The sequence below is a fragment of the Carassius auratus genome, chromosome 2 (genome assembly GCF_003368295.1).
Source record: "Carassius auratus strain Wakin chromosome 2, ASM336829v1, whole genome shotgun sequence".
Classification (NCBI taxonomy): domain Eukaryota; kingdom Metazoa; phylum Chordata; class Actinopteri; order Cypriniformes; family Cyprinidae; genus Carassius; species Carassius auratus.
In genome coordinates, this window is record NC_039244.1 from 5,111,086 (window position 1) to 5,127,507 (window position 16,422).

Sequence of the window (16,422 nt, forward strand, 5' to 3'; positions counted from 1 at the left end):
TTATGTGTGTGGTTCTTTGTTGGTTTGGGCCTTCATTTAATTACAATTGTAAAGCAATAAAGGGTATCATTCCCGATAAAATGACTTCTGCTCAATTACTATTTATAAAGGATTTTTCTGTAGTTTATGACTTGTTTTATGATGGCTTCATGTGTCTTCACTCTTTTTACAGCTCCAACTCTCATAGTCCTTCACCACCCAGCAGCACGAATGCCTTCAGCCTTCTGAGTGCCAGTTCAGAGCAGGACAACCCATCTACCAGCGGCTGCAGGTTAAACATGAACACGCATGACCAGTCTACCAGTGTCTGCATCTATTTTATCTTTTTTTTTTTTTTACAAATATTTTTATATTTACTATAAATATTTATTTATTTTCAAAATGTTTACAAAATAACTTGCATAATTTCATTCAAAATGGATCTATTCTATACATTGCATAGAATTATGTGTTTTAGAATGGGTTTTATTGCTGACATATTTGTGCATGTGTATTTTTTGGGCACCTGCAGTAGTGAAGAATCCGCCAAGGCAAAGACACAGAAAGAATTGCTTAAAACTCTGAAAGAGCTGAAGCTTCATTTGCCATCGGAAAAGAGGAACAAGGGCAGCAAGTCGACGACGCTCAATACTCTAAAATATGCCCTGCGCTGCGTCAGACAGGTGGAGGGTGAGCAGTACATTATGATGTTCAGTATATCATTACATAAGTTCTCCCTAAAATTTGCCTGACCACAGGGACATAGTCCTACTGTCTAGTAAATTATCAATATATTTTATGAGTTTCATTTTGCTTGCAATGCAAATGAAGCCTAGGTGCATATAAAACACATTTAATACCTAAAAAGTCCATTGGTAATACAAGCAATATTTCAGCAACTTAGAACTACTTGGTGAACATCATGTCACATGATCAGTAAACTGATCAGTTTTATGTCTGCCCATTTTTAAATTGCAATTTTACAATGCATATCTCATTTAATATTAAAAGTTAAATATGACAATGTATCTAATACAAGATTGGTTTTCAAAGATTATATTTGTTATGCATTAATTAGAGGAGAGAACACAAGTAACCAGTCGAACCTGAGATTATACACTACATGTGTTTTTCATGTTTTTTATTATTAGGCCCATATAACATTTTATTTGTTAACTGAATTGGCTTAATGCATTTATTTTAACATTTTTATTTCAGCAAATGAAGAATACTACCAGCTGCTTATGATTAATGATAGTCAGCCATCAGGGCTTGACGTTTCATCATATACCATAGAGGAGATAGACAGCATCACCTCTGAATACACCCTCAAAAACACAGTAAGTATATGTTTTCAATTATTATTTTTTTATTCATGTATGTACATTTATTTATTCCAGTTTATTTGTTGAAGAAACACTTGCATGATTTCATATTTCAGTTGTTCTCTTTAATAATCATTGATCATGGGATCTTTGTTTTACAGGATATCTTTGCAGTGGCAGTGTCCCTCATCACTGGAAAGATTGTCTATATTTCAGACCAGGCCGCCTCCATCTTGAACTGCAAACAGGATGTGTTCAAGAACGCTAAGTTTGTGGAGTTTCTTACCCCGCAGGATGTTAGCGTGTTTTATAGCTTCACCACACCTTACAGGCTGCCGTCTTGGAGCATGTGCACTGGCGCAGGTACGACACAAACACCAGGCATAATATCTATAGATTTCTATAATATCTTTAGCAGTTAAAACCAAGAAAAAATCTGTCCCACCTTTCACCTATTTCACCTAAAGGTGACAGAACACAAGCACCAAATGTGCACATATACGAAAGGCTTTCTGTTTCTTATTCATTAACAAAACCAGTGCTAATTATTGAGGTGTCTTTGTTATTGCAGCAGCCAGTATTAGCTTGAGCTGACAGCTGACTTAGTCACCTCTGAAAGACGAGACGCTGTTGAATTAAACCTGAACTCATCACTCTTGTTTTTCCTCCTTAAAGAGTCGTCACCGTCAGACTGCATGCAGGAGAAATCCTTCTTCTGTCGCATTAGGTGAGTGTTTGTGTGTGTACATGTGTGTAAGAGCGTTGGAAGTATCCTGTGCACCATCTGTTCACCATGATTTAATTCATAGTTTCCTCTTTTTGAATCAGCCTGAGGGAAAGTAATTCTGGTGAGCTTTTGTCCGAGTGAATAGGAAGATTTGATTACTAATACATTTGACATTAGTATGGAAAACATGCATTCAGTAAACACCTGTTAAGCAACGCAGGACAGTCAGTTGCTAATAAAAACTCAGACTGAACACTTGGGTGGTTGAACAGGATTTCTGGAACTTTCCAATTCCATTTGCGAGGGTATCGGGAATCAGTATCAGTTTAGTGTAGTCATGGAATTTCTGATTTTACTGTTTAACTGTTTTACTGTTTAATATTATGTATTTTACAATTGTCAAAAGTACCAGCGTCGGTACTGAAATTTGAGCACTGTTGAGTGGATTCTTAAATATTTCTGATTGGCCATTGTGTTCGGGTGCTCAACAGATATGTCTGTGATTGGTCACAATGATCATCACTCACCGCTCTTCACCAAGCACTTACACTTAAAATAGATATTGCTGATGGAGGAACAGTAATTGAACAGATAGTGTCATTCATTCAGTGGAGAATTCACAATGTCAGCAATTTTAAGCAGTTAGCCAATCCTCCACAGACTTGTGCCAACTTTATTGAGGTTAGGCCATATCAACCAGTAATGTCATTTACTGCAACAGATGGTAGAAAGAATGATATCCGATTTATGACTGTCCTGAATATAGTCCCACCATTGTTTGGGGCTTTCATTTCAAATTTCAAAAACGGAGACTTTTCAAGCCACTAAAAAAGTTCAGTGTAGATTAGAAAAGCAACATGCACATTTCTGATTAAAAATGAAACGCCATCAACAGACGGGAAAGCATCGCCACTAAATTCAGCAGTGAACAAAGTTCAAGGAGTCAAAACTGGTCCATAGTCTGGTAAACGTTGGCAGCGTTGATATGGTTGTAATTATACTTATATTCATAAATGTTTTATTTTCTTGCCCCTCATCCGTCATGAGTTAAAGCATACATATATGATTTTCTCACAATCTTCTTTTAACAAAATGAGATTTAAGACTAATTAGAAAGCAGATTTGTTTGTTTTTTTTGTTTTTGTTTGTTTGTTTAATTGTATAATTTCAATATTTGAAGCAAACGGTTTGTCTTTAGCTTTGTGAAACTATGCTGCAGCAGACTCCTTTTATCTTTTTCCTTTTTCTCTGAAAGTGCACTTATGATCAAACCTACAACTTCTGTTTGCAGGCCAGATCCTACATAAATAGCAAATTATGAAATTAATGTCAAGGTTTAGACACTGTTAACGTAATTTATGCTTCTTAAAAGACCATTTTATCTAAAGGTTTATACTTAAATGCTTGAAATTAGTTTTGTAGACATGAAATGAGTTAGTTTAATCATACTGTTTTAGATAGGAAAATCCCTGTTACATTGGTCAAAGCCAGTGTTTATTACCAGATATTTTTGTTGAATGTGTGTGTAAATCTGTCCTGTCCTGTTCTCCAGCGGTGGTAAAGAGTGTGAGGCAGATCTGCAGTACTATCCCTTCAGAATGACTCCTTATTTGATGAAGGTTCAGGATATGGAGCACTCTGAAGATCAGTTCTGCTGCCTCCTGCTGGCCGAGAGAGTGCACTCCGGCTACGAAGGTCAGTTCTTTTACACAATCTTCTCTATGTATAATGCATTTTTTCCAGTATGTAGTGGTGCTGTTTTTTGTTGTTGTTTTTTTTCCATTTTATAGCAACACTGAGGAAAACCGAATCATTATTAGGACAAAAAATTTAAGAGAATTGATTCTCTGAATTATTTGTTATCGCTTAATAATGTTTAAAGAAATGCATATTTTTTGGTGTCTAATACATTCATTTATTTAAAGTAGAGTATTTTATAAACACTACCATTCAACATTTTTATTATGTTCGTTCCTCAGCTCCAAGGATCCCCACGGACAAACGAATCTTCACCACAACACACACTCCCAGCTGTGTGTTTCAGGATGTGGACGAGAGGTAAGAGTGTTAATGCTTCACTGTTGATGAACCTGACAGTGATTGGCTGGTAACTTAAGCCCTAGGTGTCTCACGCAACAGCTGTACCACACCTGCTGTTTTCCATTTCTCATAATCATGCATATTAAAGCCAATAACAGGTTTTTTTTCCCCCCCAAAGTAACCAGAATTGTTTTGTGATGTTTTTCTGTAGGGCCGTTCCATTACTAGGATACCTGCCTCAGGATTTGATTGGCACACCTGTCCTGCTGCACCTACATCCCAGTGATCGACCCGTCATGCTTGGCATCCACAGGAAGAGTGAGTCTTTGTTCTGGCTGCTTAGTTCATTAAAGGTTATGTTTAACTTTTTAATGGGAAGGTGCTTAATCAGAGAGAACTAGAAGTCAATTGTTTAGGAACAAATTGGGGGTGGATTATTATTTTTTTTAATAATTAAATGGGTTTTAGATATTCTATTTGTGAGTAAAACCTTTTTTTTTTTTTTTTTTTGTCCCATTAGTCCTCCAGTATGCCGGCCAGCCGTTTGACCACTCAATCCGCTTCTGTGCTCGTAATGGAGAGTACATCACCATAGACACCAGCTGGTCCAGCTTTGTCAATCCCTGGAGCCGCAAAGTTTCCTTCGTCATTGGCAGACACAAAGTTCGCATGTGAGTGCATAGGATGAAAAAAAGAGAATGTATCTGAGATGAGCTTGATATTTGTTTAAAAAAATGATTTCTTAAAAAAATGTATTTCTTTTTTTTTTTTACAAGAAATTAATACTTGTATTCAGCAAGGATGCATTCAGTTGATTAAAAGTGACCGTAAAGACATTTAAGTGTTGTTCTGTTGATCTTTATATTCATCAAAGAATCCTAAAAAAGAAAAAAGTATCACAGTTTCCACAAAAATATTAAGCAGCTTAACTGTTTTCAACATTGATAATAATCAGAAATGTTTCATGAGCAGCAAATCATTATATTAGAATGATTTCTGAAGAATCATGTGACCCCGAAGTGCAGTTATGGTGCTGAAAACTCAGGTTCAAAATAGTACTGTTTTTACTTTATCAACTCAATGCAGCCTTGGTGACTTCTTTCCGGAAATAACTTTTGAATGGTAGTGTAACTGTAATTTGGTTGATTCTACCAGGGGTCCAGTGAATGAAGATGTGTTTGCAGCTTCGGCCGTGGCTGAGGGCAAATCCTTAGACTCAGACATCCAGGAAATCACTGAGCAAATTCACAGACTCCTGCTGCAGGTACGGAAACTGGGAAGGACCAGATTAACTGAGTGATGATGATACCCAATTTATTCTCAGAAACCATTTACAAAGATGGCGAGGTTATGATGCCTAGTGTTAACATCTCTAGAAACATTTAATTTTGGTCACTGGTAAAAACATGTTTTTGTGTGCTGTAGCCGGTCCACAACAACGGTTCGAGCGGCTATGGGAGTCTGGGCAGTAATGATCATCTGCTGAGTGTGGCATCGTCTAGTGAAAGTAACAGTAATGGAACGCGCCTGCGACAAGAGGAAGAGGATGCCAGGAAAGCCAAACCGGTGAGTCATGTGATGAATTCTAGTTCAGTGGGTTTTTCAGTGCAGCTATTTATAAAGGTCAGATGCTTCAAGGTCACTTTTTTATTCATGCATTGAGGCTCTGGTGGGTTCATTTGTCTTAATATATGTGTGTTTTCACAGAGGAGCTTTCAGGAGATCTGCAAAGGAGTCCACATGCAGAAAAACCAGGAGCAGCAGTCCAAGAAAAGCCCTACTAGTATGTAGCAATATCCATCTATCTGATAGCAATAATTGAAGCGATGCATTAACTTTTCAATTCATCAAAGTATCCTGAAAAAAATTCTAAAACTATGCTTTTTCAACATTCATAAAAAATAAATAAGAAGAAGAAGAAATGTTTCTTGAGCACCAAATAAGCATATTCAAATTATTTTTTTTTTTGCCAGTGTTACAATCCCAATGTATTTTTCACACTAGGTCACTTGGCAGTTCCCATTTTAATGTGACTACTTGCGCAGCCCTTCTGAAGGCCTTTTATTTCTTTGCAGAGTTTCTACAGAAAAGTCCAGTGGTTCGACCCAAAGATTCTGCGTATCCTGTGAACTGGAGAGAGTCTCCTGTGGAGCAGCGTGCAGGTCTTCAGGAGGAGCTGGCCTTCAAAGACCAGACCGTCTACTCCTATCAGCAGATTAGTTGCCTGGACAGCGTAATCAGGTACAAAGACGCAAAGTCACGTCACAGTGAAAACTGATGGTGTATGGACGGAGAATGTCACGATTCACTTAGCCACGTGTAATGCACTTATTGATTCTGTGATGCAAAGAGAGTATGAGAAACTGAATTAAGAATGCCATGAAGATGAATGAACTTGTTTTCTTGAGCTGGCAGAGGACATTAGGTTTTGCAGGATGTGACGTCTCATTTAGCGCCCTTTCTCAACAGAATAATCATTATAAATATTTAGCCTAAAACAATGGAAGATGACACAAACTTACATCCTGCTCAGTTTTAATGTATTTGACTGATGAGTTTTATTAAAAATATATATTTAATATTTACTGTAAGCATACTGATATTTTCTTTGATGATATTTTCAAAGAGATTTGAAAAAAATGGATAGGATTTTGACACGTGTGATGTACACTTGAACAACAATAGTCAAATGATTATAGGGTCATAAGGGTACAAAACAAAGGAATAAAGACAAAACAGTAGTAGATCAGATGGGTTTTTATGTTACATTCAGCGCGGTTAGCTGTTTGTAAACCTTGTTTCCATTGATGGCGTCTTTCTCTCTCCATCAGGTATTTGGAAAGCTGTAACGTGCCCATCACAGTGAAGAGAAAGTGCCAGTCCTCCTCAAACACAACATCCTCAAACTCAGACGAAGACAAGCAGAGAGGTGTTGAGAGCTCCATACAAGTGTCTGAAGGTACTGAAACAAATCCACTTTCCAAGATTAGTTTTCAAAATTGAGCATGCTCATAAATTGTAAAAATTCCTTTCATTTTCCCCAATAACACATTAAAACAGACCTACCGTAAAAAATGTTTAACCCTAAAAACTTTTACAATTTTATTTTTAAGTATTCATTTATATTTAATAAATTCTTTTTAAATATCAATATTACATTCTATAAATTCAGTGGCACATGTTCACGCTCTCACGCCACAGGTTACCGTAATTTTTTTATGGAATGAAAAACATTGCAGAGCAAAGACAACACAGACAAGACAGAGCATGTTACATTTGACAATAGGACACAAAGTCCCAGCTTTCAAATCCTGTTAGTTTTATTAAGAATTTCAAATGATAAATACAGTTTTAGAATGGTGTGAAATGAACATGAATGGACATCCTAGGGCATGTTGAGAAATACCCTACAAAAATATATAAAATTAATATATAATGTGGTATTTGACAATTTTGCTTGTCAATCCCTGTAAATCCATCAGTTCTGAAACCTTCTGTTTATTCTGTATGTTCAGAGGCCGGTCATCTGAAGAACCAGCCAGGTCTCTCATCATTAGAGGAGTCTAAGAAGCCTCCAGGCTCTGGTGTAGTGAGTCCATCTCTGACTCCACTCGCTCTGCCCAGTAAACCTGAAAGTGTGATGTCCATCACCAGCCAGTGCAGCTACAGCAGCACCATCGTACACGTAGGAGACAAGAAAGGTAAATGATCTATTAAGTTTAACTGTATGTCTGTTCGTCTGGCCTGTCTGTCTGTCTGCCTGTCTTTCTCTACTGCCTATCTATTCTTCTAAATAATGCTTCTGTTACAAAACCTTGTGAGCTGTCTTGATGTCTGCTGCCTGCGTATGAAATTGTTTTAGTTTGCCATTAACATGTTGCTAAGGTAATAATATGATTCTAAACATAAATACTGTTGTAATGCTGTATGTATGTATGTGTGTATATATATTTATATATATATAAGCCTGATATAAATCATATATATATATATAAATTTGCTAAAAATATATAATATAAAGTCACATACATTTTTTTAATTGTTTCTAATTATTTTGTTATAATAAAGATGTATAATAAACAAAATTAAAATGATAATCTAAATTAAGATAATAAATAATAAATTAGCAGATACTGATAATCATTTTATGTACTTCAATAAAAAAAACATGCAAATTTGATATTTATTTGAATATTTGCTAAAAATAGCATTTTAACCGTATTTAATATTTATTTTAAAAAAAAAATGTCTTTAAAAATTCAATTTAAGTCAGTGTCAGATGACTGAAATCATCTAAATAATAATCTAATTTGGGAAATGAGTGTTCACAATAAAATATCCAATAACAGATGTATCATCATATCAACAGATACAGCTCCTACAGCTGCATAATGAAATGCTATCTATGCAGCTCACAAGGTTTTGGATAGTTTATCTGTATTAGAGCTGTAAGTGTTTTGTCTGTTCCTTGGTAAAACACCTTTTTTGTTTTAGTCGTATCCTCAACAAGACACATCTCTCCAAAGCAAGAGTTCTCTTCCAAACTTCAAAGTTAGTAAAATCTTCCCTCGACATAGGGACAAAAAATGATTGCGAAGCCTTTTGATTGAGATGATGAGTAAAATAAAGGTGCAGATCACCCCGACAGGGCTTCAGGAATATGTGCATCCTTCTAGCATTTTCCCCTGATTCCCATCCCAACATGCATGAGATAAACTTGAGAAGGCCTGGATGCACCCCGTAAACAAGTGCCACCTGTGCCGCCTGTGTTTAGGGAGAACACTTTGCTCATTGTAAAGTTAAACATCTCTGTTGTTCTTTGCAGAGATCATTGAAGACGTCCCCGGCTCTGAAGGCATTGAAGGTCAGGGTCTCGCTGTTCCTCTGGCCACGGTCTCACCGCACAATCAGGAGCGAGAGGCTTACAAGAAACTGGGCCTGACCAAGCATGTTCTGGCAGCACACACTCAGAAAGAAGAGCAGGCGTTCCTCAGCCGCTTCAGAGAGCTGCGAGGTGTCCACGCTTTTAATGCCGACTGCTCCCTCTATCTGGAGAAACAGAAAGGAGTTCCATCTGAGGGTAAGGAAAGACTTGAGTCTGAGGCTGCACAGCACTTCTATTACACGTGAGCAGCTCCTGATCCAGTGTTTTCAGTGTCTCAGAGCTCCTCAGTCCACACCAAAACATCTCTGCAAATGTGCTTGTAGTCTATAATGTGTTGTTTATAACGTACATTTGGAAATCATCCCATACATGTAATGTAAAATCCCTATAAACTGATAATTACAAGACATCCCATAAATATTATTAATATTTTTTTTTTATATTTTCCTATGATAAAAAACTAATTTAATAATTTCAATTAATTATTTATTAAACCTAACATTGATTGTTATTATTACTATATTATTGATTTCATTTTATTATTATTTAACACTCATTTTTCAAATCACAGATTTTTTTTCTTTGATTGTAAATGTCCAAAAAAAAGTCTTTACATGATATGAATGTATGAAGTTATGAGATGATATTATGATTTTATTACAAAAGTAAAATAAAGGTGCACATAGTTTATTTCATTTAATATTTGTATTTATAATAGTAATAATAATAATAATATAACATTATTATTTTTTATTTTTATTTTATTTTTTTTACAGGGAAATGTTACAAAAGTAAAAAATAATAATAATAAAGCAGCAAGTTTATTTTGTTTCATATTTTATAAATAATAATAATAATACCATAATACTCACCATAATAATGCTGATTATTATTATTATTATTTTAAACAAAACGTTGATTGTTATTATAACTTTATCAATTATTATATTTAATTTGATTATTTTACAATCATATTATTATATATTTTATTTTTTTCCAATCACTTTTTTTTCTTTGTAAATGTCCAAAAATAATTGAATTGAAGAGTAATTGGAAAGTAGTCTTCACAAGATATGAATTAATAAATGGTATAATGATATAAGTCGATAACTGCTTCCTGTCTCTCTTTCCAGCTGTTCCCGCTGCTCGTTTGTCTAAGCAGGGTGGTGGTGGTGCACCTGAGACCAGTGGAACCCGCCGGGGTCGCAACAAGAAGACCAAGACCAAACGCATTAAGCCGAACGAGTCATCTGACAGCACACCTTCAGGACGTAGGCCACCACCCAAACCTCAGCTGCAGGGCCTCAACCAGACCTCCTGGTCTCCCTCAGACACATCCCAATCCACATTCCCCATCGCTTATCCGGCTGTGATGCCCGGGTACCCGCTGCAGATGTACCCGGGAGCCGGCGGCGTGCAGCCCAGGGTAGATGCTCCACTGTCAGGCTTTGGGGAGAGTCAGTGCAGCCAGGATCCACGCATCCCGATGCAGCCTATCCAAACGCCGTTCTCAGCTCCTCTGGTCACGCCCATGGTGGCTCTGGTACTGCCCAACTACATGTTCCCCCAGATCGGCGGTGCTCCGCGGCAGCCATTCTACCCCAAGCAGGGAACTTTCCCCTCACAGCCTACCTTTCCACCTCAGCCTAGTTTTGCTGCACAGACACCGTTCCCTCAACAGTCCACATTCACCATACAGACCCAGTTCGCCCCCCAGAACCCCTTTACTCCACAGACACCATTTCCATTCACGTGTCCCCAGGAACCGCCAAAACCACCTGAGCCTGAGCTGAGGGAGGATCCTTCACGAAGCCCCACCCCTCAGTCTGTGGGTGGAGCCGGGCCACCGTCCCCGCCTTTGTTCCAGTCACGCTGCAGTTCGCCTTTGCAGCTCAACCTGCTGCAGTTAGAGGAGACTCAACGCTCTGCTGAGAGACAGGAGTGGACAGCGCCATCTGTTGTACCACAGGCAAACTGTAGCAGTAGTGCGGAGAAAGCAGGAGATTCAACCGGGCAAACCACAACTGACAAGGATGTGCCACAGGTTGGGAAACGTAATCTCTTTTTCTGTGATTTACCAGTACTGTTATTATACAGTGCATATTTGACCATTGTGTTCTTTTTAAATACTTATCTTAATCTCACCTCTCATCTCTCGTTCTTTCATTTTTGTCTGAAAGTATTCAAAAAACACGCACACAAAATCAGGGGTGTCGTGCAGAGTTTAGTTCCAACTTTGCAGGGTTCAGTACAGTCATGGAAAATCCTGGTCAATTTTCTGGCCTGGAAAAATGTATAAACCCAGAACGTTTTGGACAAGTCATGGAAATGTATTTCTCAAATCTCTGTGTAATAGAATATATATTTTTAATCGGGTCCTGAATTCCCGCAAACATTTATTTAATATAGCATGTGGATTAGATGTAAATTAATCTACACAGAATATTGGATCAAAACAGTTATATGAAAACAGCACGTCATCGCATCTCGCCATCACTACAAGAGAACTGCTGCATGTTTTGGGACAGTTGATAGAGTATCACTTGCCTAATTGGGTCACTTTTGGGTCGTCACAAAAAAGTATTATTTTCACATCTTTTTAAGTCTTTTTAAACCATTTGTGACTTGCACGCTCCATAGACGCTCACAGTCAGATCCGAAGCACACGCACATACAGCCGGTAGTTGTTTTACACAGTTTATTGCACTTAAGCAGCCAAATACTCACAAAATTATATCAAAATGTCCATCTTGCCGAGTACCCTTGCTTTTGTCTGAAGTGAATGTAAACAGTTGTTGTGTATCATTACATTGGATCCATGCAGTCGGTCTTAAAGAGACAGCTGCCGAATAAAGCTGTGCCGTCTGTCATTAAATTCTTTCAAACAACAAAAGATACAATTTCAGGTTCTAGTATTTCTGGCTTCTAGTAAGTTCAGGTGTGTTTAATTAGGGTTGGAGCTAAACTCTGAAGACACCTGCCCTCCAGGACTGAGCTTGGAGACCCCTGCACAAAGCAGAACTCAAATGCAAAACGTTGTCTTGACCAGCAGGTGGCAGTATTAAACCTTAAAAAAAAAACTTTAAGCAAGTTCATTCAAAATTAAGCTTTGCACCTTCATTTTGCCACATTAGATTTAAAACGTGCAGAATTATTAGTAATATCTGTATTTAAAAAAAATAATGAAGTATTATAAAAAAAAAAAAACGTTAAAATGGTATGCCAAACATGCAGCTTTAAAGTTTGTATTCTTCACATTAGGCTTTAAGCATGCAAAGTTATTTTGGATTATCTGACGGCATAAGATGTTCTGTACTTTTTTCAATAAAAGAAATAATAAATATAAAAGTATTAATGGACAATTTGTGTTGATTTTCAGTATGAAGGGTCACCTGTGGACGGTCAGCATAGTGATGCGTTCTCATCATCTAGTGACCTGCTGGATATTCTCCCAGAGGACTCGCGCTCGGGCACCGGCTCTGCCACCTCGGGCTCCATGGGCTCTGGATCTAACGGCTGTGGAACGTCTGCCAGCGGCGGGTCTGCCAGCAGAACTGGTACGTTTGGGGGTTTATAGTGATAGATCTGATACAACACTTGTGTCTTGTTTTACCTCTTTATGATTACTTTAAACATAACTTACTGTGTTATTAATACTTCATTATAAATGTATTACAGTTAAAGTCAAAGCGGTATTACGTCTACTGTAAAAATACTGTACGCTTATATAGTTTGACAACCTTATATATAAGCACAGAAGTGCAATCCCGAAAGAGGAAGAACCTCATATTCTTAGCCCACAATAAACGTTTTGCCCCACTTCCTCTAAATTATTTTGTATTCTGTTTGGTTTCTCCAGTACATGCTTTCCTTGTTAAAACTGTGATATTCAAAAGCTCCACTTCTCCCTCACTCCTTTTTTTATTTTTTTTACATCTTCAGGAAGCAGCAACAACAGCAGTAACTACTTCGGCAGTGTGGATTCTTCCCAGAAATCCCATAAGGCCAAGGGGCAAGGCTCTGGCTCTGGGGCGCTGACACTGGATGGGAGTGAGAAGCTGATCAAGTATGCCCTGCAGGACCCACTGTGGCTGCTCATGGCTAACGTGAATGAAGATGTTATGATGTCATACCAATTACCATCTCGGTGAGTGGGCAGAGGGAGAAGTAGCCCCCCCCCCCCCCCCACTACTAGTAACCAATATTCCCTTCCTACCATTCATCTTTAGAGCTCTAGTCCAAGTCCAAGGCTGTAGTCCCCAGTCTATACTGTGCTTGACCAGGTTGAAACAGACTGTCATATGAACAGAATGATAGAATCTAGAAGAGGAACAGGATGTCTTTTATCTTGCTGTCAGTTTGACCACACTCAGTTTTTAAACTGCTTGAAATACTTAAAATAATTCTTCTTGAAAATGTGAGTATTTCTCACCTAGTGATTGTGAATGCAGAATTTCAAAACGTGTTTTGGAAAGGCTGTAAAGTTTTTATTATGAAAACAGAAAACCTTTATTGTAGCTTGTCAAACACTAAAACATGTCAATCTGACCCACAAAACAAAATGTGTAACCCGTTTTTAAACAACAGGAAGTTAAAGATCTGCCAATAGGGTGTGGTAGTAAGATTTGAGTGATTGAGTTTGTATGTGTTTGCCTTTTATTCGGCTTTCACTTTTAAAATCATAAGCAAACCTCATTTGGTTTCAAGCGTATGTAGCTTTTTAACTTTTATTGTTTTTATTTTTGTTGTTTTTTTACAGGTTTTCATGGACGCAGGCTTGATGTTAAATTACATACATCTTTTTCCCTCTTGCAGTGACATCGAGAAGGTTCTGAGGGAGGACAGGGAGAAGTTGCGGCAGATGCAGAAAAGTCAGCCTCGCTTTACTGAAGAGCAGAAGAGAGAGCTGGTGGAGGTGCATCCCTGGATGAGAAGAGGTGGGCTGCCCAAAGCCATCGACGTCAAGGTCTGTATACACTGATATTTAACTGATATTAAAACTGAGCAAATGAGACATTTAAATAATGCTAAGCTGAATTTTAAGCACCATTGCTCCACATGTCACATGATTCTTCACAAATCATTCTGATATACTGATTTGCTGCTTGAGAAATTTTTACCACATTTCACTATCTAGTCAATACGAGATGGATGAAATCAATATTTTCTTAATAGTAGAATACAGACATTAAAGAAGTCAAATGGGTTGCAAGCTCTATGCAGACTAAAGTCAGTGTTTATCTGCAGGTGTGTGTCGGCTGTGAAGAGATGAGTGAAACCCTGACAGAGGAGGATCCACCAGATCTGCACATGGGAGAAACAGAAAGCAGTGATGTCACGGTGCCTCCGGCCAATAGTAGTGAAGCCTCTACACACTCAGAAACACATGGCTGTCCCGGTCCTGTCACCTGAACTGAACTCCTCTTTCCACCTGTGAAGATACAAACCTCGTCTGTTCGTACAAAGCGGACATTTTAGCATAGATAAATGCTTCTGCCGCTGCCACAGACCTTCATGAAGACTCGTTCTGTTGCTTGTTTGTGTGAGTGTGTACAGAAGTGTGAATAAATGAATGAGTGAGAGAATGAATCGGAGTGAATGAATTATTTCCAGACAATCTAAACTGTCTTTTAAGCCAGACTGTGCTGTTCAATGACTATCACTGTTAGATTGTAATATTAATATTTCCTTTTCAATGTTTTTTTTTTTCACTTAATGTGCATATACACAAACTAACTTATTTCTACTTTCCAACATTTTTTTTTTACAGTTTTATATGTTTTTCTTCTTCTAAATCCATGTATAAGCTCTTGTAACAATTATTCTGGTGTTTGATAGTTGTGTTGTTGGATATCTTTCCAATATCCTTTCAAATTCACAATTTAACACTGAGGATTTGTAGTTAATGAGCTGGATTATTATTTATTAAACTAGGACTGTTGGAATGTGCTCTACATTATTGGCACAAACCATGATAACTTGCATCACTTTGCTTTAGCACTTGCAGCTTATTTGTTCAGATAGTGAATGTGTTGAGAGCTTAATACAATGTATTAGTAGCATTAGTTTTCTTTTATGTGAGAAGTATTTCAAGCTAAAGAGTTTAAGGTGCTGCTGTCTTGTTCAGATTGACTATCTGATGGTCTGTTGCGATGTACAACCTCAGTGTTAAATTTTTCCTCTCTTATAAGCCCTAGACTGAATCTACTTACCCATGTCCCTACCTAAACCTGTGAAAACCTGCTGTACGAACACAATGACCATAAATCCCCAGCATTACGGACATATGGGTAGATTTCAATATCAGGTTCAAAGGTCTCTGTTTTGAAAAGAACTAAAACACTATTGTGGAGGTCAACTTGGCATTAAGGTTTTAATGGCCACATTGTGAATGATTGTGCTTGCATTCATTCACTTACAAATATGTGAATATATGGTGTTTCTTCATGCTGAAGTGTATTTGAATTAAAGTCTATTTTTTACAAATTACTCTTGTTAATGTGTTTTTTCCTACTGTATTTAAAACAGTCTGTGAGGACGGATGAATTGAAGCACTTTTTGGTAAATTATTATTTAGATCAACATTTAAGTGTATATGCATTGTTTTATATGAATAAGTCATACATTGAATGTACCACTGCATTTTTTCACACCTTTACATGTATTATGATCATGATTTATATCATTACGTTACAAAGTGAGATCATGTAAATTTTTACATAAACAAATATTCACAAGAAATTTAGACAATTTAGTATTTTATTTAAAGTTGACTGTCAGACCCATCTACATATTTTATTGAAATATACTGCTTTAAATTTAATTGGCATAATTTTTCATCCGAAAGTTCTCTGATGGATGTTTCAGGAATAATCGTAATTGTTTAAACCAAATATTGAAATGAAAGATCGTATGTGTTTGTTATATCCTCCTGGAACCCGAGAGTTTTGTCCTCTGTAGAAGACATTATACTTTAGTGTATTTCTATCTGACCCTATATGCCACAGTTTTAAGTCTGGATGCCCAGTACAGAACTCATTCAGGGCTTTTTAGAGATATCAAATGTTTGATAAGATATCAAAGGATTGATCAAACACCTTCATTCTTTTAATATGACTGATATAAGCACTAATATGATAATGTTTTGTAACTGTCATTTAAGTCTTGCTAATTTTCAAACTGTCATAAATAAACCTCATTAAAATATGACTTTTTGTTACAAAACGGCATCATTTTCATACGTTTTCTGTAGAGTACACCAGGGCAAATGGCATTTTAATCGGGCATTTTGAGGTGACACAAACCAATAGGGAAAGAAATTATAGATCAATATTCTTATGAAATTAGATATTCTTATGAAAATGTTGTCAAGTAGGCTAGTTATTCCCATGATTACACTTCTTTTTTCATTATGGTTTGCCCCAAGAACACATTAATATGCAAATTAGGTGCATTGTATAGATATG

General features: G+C 37.1%; 1 protein-coding gene across 4 annotated transcripts in view; it reads left to right on the forward strand.

Annotated features, from left to right (window-relative positions):
• The window catches only part of LOC113113592 (period circadian protein homolog 2), a 31,357-nt gene extending 15,912 nt beyond the window's left edge, over window positions 1-15,445 (forward strand). For 3 of the 4 annotated variants that reach the window (XM_026279891.1, XM_026279883.1, XM_026279909.1), the window contains 22 exons: window positions 173-271; window positions 512-669; window positions 1,198-1,319; window positions 1,466-1,667; window positions 1,980-2,031; window positions 3,584-3,726; window positions 4,011-4,089; window positions 4,283-4,389; window positions 4,592-4,742; window positions 5,227-5,335; window positions 5,497-5,637; window positions 5,779-5,854; window positions 6,147-6,312; window positions 6,903-7,030; window positions 7,587-7,772; window positions 8,566-8,622; window positions 8,897-9,151; window positions 10,090-11,000; window positions 12,336-12,513; window positions 12,899-13,103; window positions 13,772-13,922; window positions 14,204-15,445. In XM_026279891.1, the coding sequence (XP_026135676.1) occupies window positions 173-271; window positions 512-669; window positions 1,198-1,319; window positions 1,466-1,667; window positions 1,980-2,031; window positions 3,584-3,726; window positions 4,011-4,089; window positions 4,283-4,389; window positions 4,592-4,742; window positions 5,227-5,335; window positions 5,497-5,637; window positions 5,779-5,854; window positions 6,147-6,312; window positions 6,903-7,030; window positions 7,587-7,772; window positions 8,566-8,622; window positions 8,897-9,151; window positions 10,090-11,000; window positions 12,336-12,513; window positions 12,899-13,103; window positions 13,772-13,922; window positions 14,204-14,368 (3,841 nt within the window). In that variant the 3' untranslated portion in view covers window positions 14,369-15,445. The remainder of the gene's footprint in view (window positions 1-172; window positions 272-511; window positions 670-1,197; window positions 1,320-1,465; window positions 1,668-1,979; window positions 2,032-3,583; window positions 3,727-4,010; window positions 4,090-4,282; window positions 4,390-4,591; window positions 4,743-5,226; window positions 5,336-5,496; window positions 5,638-5,778; window positions 5,855-6,146; window positions 6,313-6,902; window positions 7,031-7,586; window positions 7,773-8,565; window positions 8,623-8,896; window positions 9,152-10,089; window positions 11,001-12,335; window positions 12,514-12,898; window positions 13,104-13,771; window positions 13,923-14,203) is intronic. The other variant, XM_026279900.1, reaches the window with a different exon arrangement.
• The last annotated feature ends 977 nt before the right edge of the window (window positions 15,446-16,422 follow it).